This window comes from Microplitis mediator, chromosome 1, assembly GCF_029852145.1.
Source record: "Microplitis mediator isolate UGA2020A chromosome 1, iyMicMedi2.1, whole genome shotgun sequence".
Lineage (NCBI taxonomy): Eukaryota > Metazoa > Arthropoda > Insecta > Hymenoptera > Braconidae > Microplitis > Microplitis mediator.
In genome coordinates, this window is record NC_079969.1 from 1015401 (window position 1) to 1025763 (window position 10363).

At 31.4% G+C, this 10363-nt stretch overlaps 1 protein-coding gene, 1 non-coding gene and 1 pseudogene across 6 annotated transcripts in view; 2 read left to right on the forward strand and 1 right to left on the reverse strand.

Moving 5' to 3' along the window:
• LOC130668237 (uncharacterized) overlaps positions 1-10363 on the forward strand; it is an 82859-nt gene extending 72496 nt beyond the window's left edge. For all 5 annotated transcript variants that reach the window (XM_057470421.1, XM_057470438.1, XM_057470454.1 and 2 more), the window contains 4 exons: positions 4319-4542; positions 4818-5955; positions 6165-6647; positions 7023-10363. In XM_057470421.1, coding sequence (XP_057326404.1) covers positions 4319-4542; positions 4818-5955; positions 6165-6647; positions 7023-7625 — 2448 coding nt within the window. In that variant the 3' untranslated portion in view covers positions 7626-10363. The remainder of the gene's footprint in view (positions 1-4318; positions 4543-4817; positions 5956-6164; positions 6648-7022) is intronic.
• Positions 1375-1567, forward strand: LOC130678344 (U2 spliceosomal RNA). The gene has a single exon (XR_008991793.1). It is a non-coding gene; the product is annotated as a U2 spliceosomal RNA (small nuclear RNA).
• Positions 2097-2241, reverse strand: LOC130678345 (U2 spliceosomal RNA; annotated as a pseudogene).

The window sequence follows — 10363 nt, forward strand, 5'->3', positions numbered from 1 at the left end:
GAGCTTGCTCTCATCTGTATAAAGTAAAAAAAAGTCACTAGACAAAAAAGATAAAAAAGGATATCTAGCTTTTTAAGCTCTATCTAAAACTTTTTCATGATTTCGACATTTGTAAACATTTGTTCTTTCACTCATGTTCCTTTTTTTTTCTCATTCATTTTCTGGCTCTTTAATTTTTTTTACCGACGGTTTATTTTCATCACACATTTTTATTACGGTTCGTTTTTTTATTTTTACTAAACCATACGTTCTAAAATATTTATTCGTAATAAAACTCATATTTTTAGTCCAAAAAAAAATAAAAAAAAAAAAAATTTTCATATATTTATATATATTTTTTTATTTAAACAGGATGTGGAAATTTAATTGACAGCAAATTTTCTTTTGATCCTCAATTTGTATAAAAAAAAAAATATATATATATTTTTATAAACATTTTTTTTTTTTTAAATTGACAGTAGAATAAATTAAAAGGATATAGTTGATTCGTTACGTGGACTGACGAGTATATTGACACGCAATGAATTCATTTGTAATCATGCAAACACTCAGATAAATACAAAGTGAATATATTCACGTCCATATTTATAAGTTATGAATATTTATGAACCGATATTTCGCGTTATCGAGGGATTTTAATAATTTTCCAGTAATAGAATTTTCACATCCAACAAAATCCTTCATATTTATTTATTTACTTTGGATCATTCTCATATTTTTTTTCAATCATTATTACTTTTATTTAAATAGAAATTGATGGGACTTGACAATAAATTCAAATTGTCACTAAAATATCAAACTTACGGAAAAAAGTGAAAAATACTTTTTTGTCGGAAAATTAATTCTCTAAAAAAAAGTGTTCTTTCATTTTTTCTGTAAACTTGATAGTTCAGTCCCTAGAAGATTTTATTGGTACCGGTAAATTATATCAGTATTTTTTTGACTCATTTTCGGAAAATTCGAATTGTGGTCGAAGTATTGGAAATAGAGGAAAATTTATAAAATACAAATTTGTAGGAAATTTAATACTGAACAAAACAAGTCTCATTGAATTTTCACGTAAATTTGACAGATCGAGGAAAATTTTCATTTTTCCGGAAAATTTTCGTGAGAAATTTTTGTGAGAATTCTCACGTTTTTTTAAAGTGAAATTTTTCAGTGAAAATAAATGTTTTCATTATGGAAATAAATAACGGTAGGGTATTTGAATGAAAGTAAGTGTAGAAGGGGAGGGGATGGTAAGAGAGAGTGAGTAGAGTGAGACCGGACCGGTAGTTCTCGAGTCGCCGTCCGATGGCGTGTAATTTTTTTACTTGTTCCTGTTAGAATACTTATTCTAGAAGTGTTATAAACGATTCAAAAGCAGAATGTAGTATCGCTTCTCGGCTTCAATAGCTAAGATCAAAGTGTAGTATCTGTTCTTATCAGCTTAATATCTGATACGATTCTCATTGAGAATCCAGTATATTAATCTGATTTTTGAAAATTGACGGAAATTTGGGGCTTGCTCCGAATCTGTCTCGAGTTGCCCTGGCATTGCAGTGCCGTCAGGTGCAGCTCAATAATACACCTCAAACATAATACCCTTAAAACTCCTTTCAATCCATTGGAAAATTGAAAGAAAAAAAAAAAATTTTCTTTTTTCAAAATTTTTTTTTTTTTTGGAAAAAAATTTTTTTTTTTCTATTTTCGATTCTATTTCAAGATATATATAATTACGGCTTTTGCTAAAGCAGAAAAATAATTCATTCGAATTTGTGTTGCTTCATATTGCGGCAGCAGTTCAAGTTGATACTTTTACCGTCACTGAAAAGTCGGTTCCGATTTACACATTTCTAACACTCGTTTTTGTATTCTTTTGGATTGTATATCATTGTATCAATCATTTTAACAGATTGAAGTCACTTTATTTTTAAAGTCATATAACTTTGAGGACCCCGTAAGCTAATAAATAATCGCTAAGATCAAAGTGTGTTTTTTTGGTGACTAGGTGTTGGGATATCTGATACGTGACTAGATGGATACGTTTAAATTCGTCGTGGGGAGTTGTTACACTCCTCGCAAAAATGTCAGGTAGATCTGATCTTTGGAAATGGGTTTATTGAACTGCACCCGCCTGTACTGCAATGACAGGGCAACTCTCGGTCAAACCGGAGCAAGCTCCGGGACTCAACCAATTTCCAAAAATCAGATTATCATACTGATAAATTTTCTTTTTCGTTTCTCTTTTAATGAAGTTTTCTCCTTCAACATTTACAATGCTAGTCCATTGCCTATATGGGAAAATGTTTAAAGTTTGTCCTCTAAAACCACTTCAGCAATTTTATTTGCTAATATTACTGCCACTGAAAACTCAGTTTATAACAGGAAAATTTTTTTTCCTTGGAAGAAAAATATTTTCATCAATTAGTTTGTAACAAAAATTATTTGATATAAAATTTTTAATTTACGAGTGAAATTTAATTTTACAATAAATTTTTCTTTGATTTTTCTGGCAAATTTCCCTCAAAAGTTTCGATAATTTTTTAAATTATCTGTGATGAATTTTTATTTTTGTAAATTAAATTTCTGCCTGAACTATTGAAGATACAGTAAAAATGATAATGAACATTTTTGTAGAGGATAAAATTTCCTTCAGAAAAGGTTTTCATGAAATTTTCCTCAAAATCAATATTTTAGTCATAATAATTTTCTACAATCACAGAATTCCAAAATTTCAACCATTTCAGTAACAAAAAAAAAATAACTCAAAAAAAAAAATTCTGTGCCATCAACAAAAAATAATTAACTATCTAATTAAATTCTACCCAAAGTCACTCAAATATTAACAAAAATTTCCCTGTCAACAAAAAAATTCCAACCCATTCCAGAAAATTTTCCATCACTCAAAACTTTAATTCCGAAATTCCTCCTCAACTATCATCCGCACGTCAAAAACTCACATAACCATTCTTGTTCTAAACAAAATTTTCTACAAAAAAGTTATCTTACACATTTTCCATAAACCCCATAGTTCAAAAGTTATTGACTTTTAAAAAAAAAAATTTTTCATTCTTATAAAAAAATTTAACTTTTCTTCCTACAAACTTGATCTGTATTTAAAATTAATTACCTAAAACTTAATCATAAATAATCCTTAAGGATCCTTTGTAGTTTATAACGTCAAGAATCTCCAATAAAACCTTTCTACCCCTTTTATCCTTATTTTCCAAAAGATATAAAAGCAACACAATAATTTCTTTTGTCCTCTTCCATACCCGACAAGTTAAATTGAGAGTTTCATGAGTTAAACCCCGCAAAGCTCTGCTCTTTATTATCTTTTTTTTCCATCAATCTATAAATATATATGTAAGCTTCCATTAGCTTCTGGCTCATTCTCGTATCCACATCATCCAGTTTTCGATTTTAGACACCCGAGATGTGGGTCAAACCCGGTTGGTTATTAACAAATCTGCGATGTACGCTGATTCCACCTTCCACCTTTCACTCTTTCACCTCTTATCAACCCTTCAAACAATGATTCTCGAGTAATTTTAACGATGACTCAGAGTATCGACCTCAACCTCAACATTATTCAATAAAAATAGAAATCCATTTTTGAAAAAATAAATCCAATTAAAATTTCAATCATTCTTTTTTTATCAATTATCAATATGGGTCATGTGACTTTTTTATTCAATGAGACTTGCAAAGAAATGTCAGTTAGAATTTTTTTAGCGAGATATAGAAGTAAGAAAAAGTGTTTTCGGGATTTTGGAAGGCGGAAAAATTTTTGGGAGAAAATTTGATAGAATTTCTGAGTTCCTGAGTAAATTCCCTGTAGAACGAGTACCCACAACTGTATGTTTTGAAAAAGTCGAAATTTGTTAATTTAATCGCTAATTAAAAATAAGTATTTTTGGATTTATAAATTTTACTTTGAATACTGTAGTGTGGGTACTCAAACTAGAGGAAATGACGCTAGAAATTCGGCCGTGCGATCTATTTTTTGTTTAATTGAAATTAAAAAAAAAAATTTTGAAAAATTTTGAAAAAACGTAATTTTTAGAATAATTAAAAAATAAACATAATAGTAAAATATTTTATGAAATTTCCTGTAAAATGAGTACCCACATCAGCATACTCTGAGTAAAAATCAATATCTTGTAAAATAGCCGCTTCGGATCGAAAGAAAATTTTTTAATTTAAATATATTGATGTGGGTACTCAAACTAAAGGAAATGTAATTTTGTATTAAGCTATGGTATACAATTTCCATTCAAAACAAGTATAATAAAAACAAACTGTAATTATACAGAAATGGTAATTTAATTTTCAGGAGTGCCAACCGGAATTCCTTCACGACCTAGTTCTAAAAATGAAAGCCTACATCTTCACACCGGGTGATTCAATCTGCCGGAAGGGTGAAGTCGCTCGAGAGATGTTCATAATAGCCGACGGCATTTTAGAAGTTATCTCTGAGACCGGTCGGGTCCTAACTACTATGAAAGCCGGTGATTTTTTTGGTGAAATCGGCATCTTAAATCTCGACGGCCTAAACAAGTAATTAATTTACCCTTTTTTTTATCCCTAATTTATGTTTATACTTTTTTAAAATCCCCTGACTTAAATTCTAATTCCCACATCTCCTCAAAAAAATTTATTTCAAAATTTAGTGACTCTATTGCCCTCTACCTCAGGTTTATTTTCCTAAAAAAATTTATTAACAAATTTCAAAAACTCAAAATATCGATTGTTTTGCAACAAAATTTTTTTTATTCCAATCCGACAATTAGAACCCGAGGTACAGAAGTTTGAAAATTTTTTTAATTTTTCAGACGTACCGCCGACGTTCGTTCCGTCGGCTACTCGGAACTATTCAGCCTTTCCCGAGAGGATGTACTGGCTGCCATGAAAGACTACCCCGAGGCACAAGAAATCCTGCAGAACCTCGGCCGGAAACGGCTGATGGAAGCCCAGCGTGTCGCACGTCTCTACCGGGCTCCAGTGTCACCAGGTCACGACTCGTCAGACAACAGCGCCAGCAAACGGATAGTCTCTAAACTAAAGAGCGACGTAAGAAATCTCAAGACCGTTTTACGCAAGAGCCGAAGGACACCGCGGCCAGAGGAAGCCATGGAATTGCAGCCATTGACCTCGAAGGTCCCGCCACTGCGGCGGCAGAATAAAGTCGACGTCGAAGACAGAATCGAGACCGTAGCCGCCGTCGAACCTCCAGTGTCACCTCTGGGTGCGGGTCTACCCCTTCTTTCACGCCTCCGTCTTCTTAAAGAAAAACATGACCGTGAAGAGCGACGCCATCTTGTCGACCATCCTCCTGACCGTCCACCAGAGCCAGTAAATTTACCCGCGAAAACCGAAGATTTGAATCCCATGAATCCAAATTTGCCTCTGCTGCAGAGGATTTTGTTGCTGAAGAATAAAACAGAACCTGAGCCAGTCGATAAAGAAATTTCTAAAGATTCCAAGGTCGGTAAAGAAGTCAAAATTTTGAAAGACAAACTTTTGCCGAAAAAAGTAGAGGTTGCGCCCAAAAAAACGGATGTCGCGTGTGTCGATACCAACGAGACCAAGCGGCCGTGGGAAATGTTGAAAGATGCGTCGATCAGTACGGCCACTGTGTTATCGAGCGTGCAGAGCCAGCAGGTGGTAAAGAAGACCCCGAAGGTGGTAAAGAAGGAATCGCAGAGGCAAAGTCTCGTGCAGATAAGGCAGCAAACTAAAATGTACTCGTCTGTTGATGATTTATCACCGGAGTACTGCGGGTTACCTTTTGTTAAGAAGTTGAAGATTTTGAATGAAAGGCAAAAGTTAGCGGAACTTGAAAGAGCCGTCAGAAGCTCGAGTTTAGATGCCGGTGAGGTCGCGGAAGCAGAGTTCGATGGCAATTTGACGAGAAGTCATTCTGAGGCATGCGCTATTGAGTATGCGAGAAAATTGGCGAAATTTAACAAGGTAATGTTTTTTGGCGGGAAATTTTTCTTGGATTTTAAAAAGGGAACAATTTGAATTTTTGGCGGGAATTGAAAATTTAAATTTTGGCGGGGATTTTAATTTGAATTTAAAAATTTAAATATCAGCGGAATTTAATTTTTGGGGAAAAGTTATTATTTGAATTTAGGCGGGAAATTTTTTAAATTCAAATAATTGAATTAATTTTGCAGGAACATGGAAGAATTCGAACGGATCCATTGTCACCAGAGAATGAAACACTTGAGAGGCGAAATTTGAAAAGTATATTGAAAAAATTATCTGCTGGAAGTCGTGCTGACAGCTCGGAGACGACGATAACACCAGATCCAGAATTAGTCACCGCGGAATTGAAAAAGTTGATGCGTGCGCCGACGATCGAGGGGTACGCGGCGCGACACTCTAAATTATCAAAGAGTGTCACGTTTAATTACACGATGCAAAGTCCGCCGTCGGAATCTTCAGGGGCCAATATCGACTTGACTGGGGAGAGCAGTGGGAGCACTGACGGGCGAATGGAAGAAATAAAGGGTGGAGATATATCGTTACCAAAGCCCAAGAAATATAGTATCCGTCCTCTTGGTAGCGGTGATATCATTAAAATGCTTTCGAGACCTGAAGACGAGTATTTGGGTGATTTGGTCATTGGGATTAAAAATGTTGTACATAAGAGGATGGTACGTTGCTATTTTTAATTTTTTACTAAATGTAGTCATGTGGGTACTCAAATTAGCGGAAATTAACTGATTAGTCCAGCAAAAGCAATTTTTTTGACGAAAATAAATTTTTGATAATTTTCAAAATTTTGATTTTTTCATTTTTTAACATCCATCATGTGGGTACTTAATCTAGCGGAAATTTACTGCTGATCAAGAATCTAATATCGATTTATCAAAAAAAAAAAAATTTTCAAAAAATTAAATTTCAATTTTTTTTGTTTTTGAAATATGTCGATGTGGGTACTCAATCAATCGGAAATTTACCGACTTGAGAAATGGCAGCATTCATTTTTCCAAAAAAAAATAATTAAAAAATCTGTAATCTCATTTCAGGAGGCGTTGCAGAATAAATTTGCTCACCAATTTTCCTCACTGGAGCTCGAGATCCACAAACGGGATCAACTGATAACCCAACTGCAGTCCAGAATCTTCGAACTCGAGCGACTGAACCCCAACCGGTCAAGCAGCGGGAACGATAATGCAGATTCCGGTGACGACAGTACCGACCTCGACGTCTCTCTCGACGACGACACTCTTCGAGACCACGACGAGCATCCATTTATGCGAGACGGCTCAGTCGATACAGTATTAGGCGCTGCTCGGTCGTCACTCACGCGTTCTTCCATACCGACCGTATCGCAGCGCTGCCGGAAAAGAAGATCCTGGGAGGAACATTCTGAAGAAGAGACCCTCCAGCTCCAAGATCTACCTAGATCGATATCTCCTCAGAGTCTGTGGCGCGAAGGGGTCGCGATCGACATCGAAAGCTCCGATGACGATAGACCCCACCGGAGATGCGCGAGCGAATCCGCGGCTGATGACGAGGAGGATTCGATCGACAGTGACAAGGGCCCAAATAATTGGGAGCTCAAAATGTTGGCCGAGCAATTGGAAAAAAGAAGACGCAGTCATGAGACTCCAAGTCCCGGTTCCTAGCGCATTAATCGAACTATCAAAATTTTTAGTTACTCAAAAATTTATAAAATTTTTAACAATAAAAATAGTGTCGGTGAATTGAGTGTTTTCCAGATTTTCGAAACTAGATATACTGATAACTGCCGTAATTTATCATTCCACGGTTTAAATGGTTGTAACGAGACCATAATATGATCCATTAATTGATTAATCAGTCAATTAATCGATCGACTTACAATTTTATTCATTTTTTATTAATGTATATTAACTTTTAAAAGGAAGAGCTCGAAGTAAAAAACGAATTTTAAATTTTTTCATTTCATTAATCGGTTGATTAACTGATTAATCGGGTGATTAATCGACTGATTGACTTAATTTTTCTATGATTCTTAGACATTTTGTTAAGGTTTCCAAGGGTGACTTCACATGACTCCATTTTTTGTAAAATAAAAAAAAATTAATTTTGATTAATTGATTAATCAGTCAATTAATCGATCGACTTACGATTTTATTCATTTTTTATTAATGTATATTAACTTTTAAAAGGAAGAGCTCGAAGAAAAAAACGAATTTTAAATTTTTTCATTTCATTAATCGGTTGGTTAACTGATTAATCGGGTGATTAATCGACTGATTAACTTAATTTTTATATGATTCTCAGACATTTTAGTTAAAATTTCTAAGGGTGACTTCAGATGACTCCATTTTTCGTAAAATAAAAAAAAATTAATTTTGATTAATTGATTAATGTTATGATTAATCGATCGCGTTAGAAGTTTATATTTTTTTGGCTCATAAACTCGTGAATTATGAGCCTGTAAAATTAATTAGGAAGCGCTTAATTAATTTTGTGAATTAATTAACCCATTAATCAGGTGATTAATCAGTCGATTAATTAATTATACTGCATTAATTTAATAAAAATTTTTTTAACTAGAGAGTAATTAATGCACAATTGCAAACAAATTTTTTAAAAGTAAATAAAATTAATTAATTGATAGTTAATGATTAATGATTAATGATTAATCGAATGAATGAGAGTTTTAATAATAAAAAAATCGGTTCTATTGTTATTAATTTCGTATGTAAATACTCACTGGTGCCTGAGAGATAATATATAATTAAATTAATTTATTAATTAATTATTAATGATTAATTAACGATTAAAGTAATTTAATATCACGTTAATTATTGATATTAATTTATTAATTGAATTTATAGATCAAACATAAATAAATATATATAATATTAACGAATAAAACGAATTTAGACTACGATCTACTATCTAATTAATTTAATTAATTAATTAATTAATTAATTTTTTTATGTAGATCGATCTTAAAATTTTTTCTAATTAACAAATTCAAAAAATATTTCATAGAAAAATATTGAGCTGGGAGTGAGAAGAAGCGGCAGGGATTTTTTTTTGTTTTTTAATTTTTTTAAATTAATATAAATATAAATATATATAAATATATAAATAGAGATATATTTAAAAATAAAGTCGAAAGTTTATTAAGTAGCGAAGTAATTTATAAATATATATAAATATATAGTTTATTAAAATTATTTCGGAAAAAAGTATTAAAATTTATGACATATATGTATATATATATATATATGAATATATATAAATATATATTCGAATGCATAGAAAGATACAGAATTTCATGCGCATTGAAACGAGTACCCACAGTCTATACTTCTATTCATAAATTCAAAATATTTATATATATATTCAAATATATATATATGTATATTTCAGAAATTAAAAAAAATAAATATGTCATGTTGGTACTCATTTTAAAGCGTATCAAATTTTCTGTCTTTCTAAACCAATGAAATGTTTATTTTAATTTAATTAAAATCGCAATAATTACAAATTTTAATTAAAATTTCCCCTTTTTCATATTCCACTTTTATTTTTATTTTCCACGTCTTTCTATCAATCTTACGTAAAAATGACATCAGACCTTTTTTGTGCAAAATTAAATTTCCTACAAAATTGGTCTCATATATTTTTTTCATATATCTTATACTTTAGCCACAATTTCCATTTAAAAAAAAAAAAACCGAAATTTTGATGTTCACTTCTACTCCCGCAATTTACCGATACTGGAAATCCAAATTACAGCTAAACTAATTGAAATATCGAAAAAATTAATCAATACAAATTTGTTAAGAATTAAATTTCCTACAAAAAAGGTATCTTTACTTTTTTACGTAAAATCAATACCACCAATGAAAAATCCATTTTAAAATAAATCCCCTTTTCGAAATTTAAATCTGTAACTTTAAATATTTTTAACCGAAATAATTAATAAGTTAATTAAAAAAAATTATATAGTAATTAAATTATTATTTATATGGACCAGACCAAGCTCAATATTTATAGAGTCTACTAATAAATATACTATGTAAATGACTTTAAAAATAAAATATGTAATTTAATTAAAATGATAACGAAAAAAAAAACGCGAGTGTGTAATTAATTAATTAATAATTAATGACTTGTAAATAATTAGAGTGAATTATTTATTAATGGATGAGTAAATAGTAATAATAATAATGTAAATTTTTATGGATGATTGTGAATTATTTGATTTTAATTTTAAATAAAATAAATGAGATACAGGACTCGCGGTCGCGGGTCTCTACAGATCAGAAGTATTCGATTATATTAATATAGAAAATTGTAAGAGTATTTATTAAATATGGATGTATGTATTTTATTTGCGGTGGACTAAATGATGAATAAA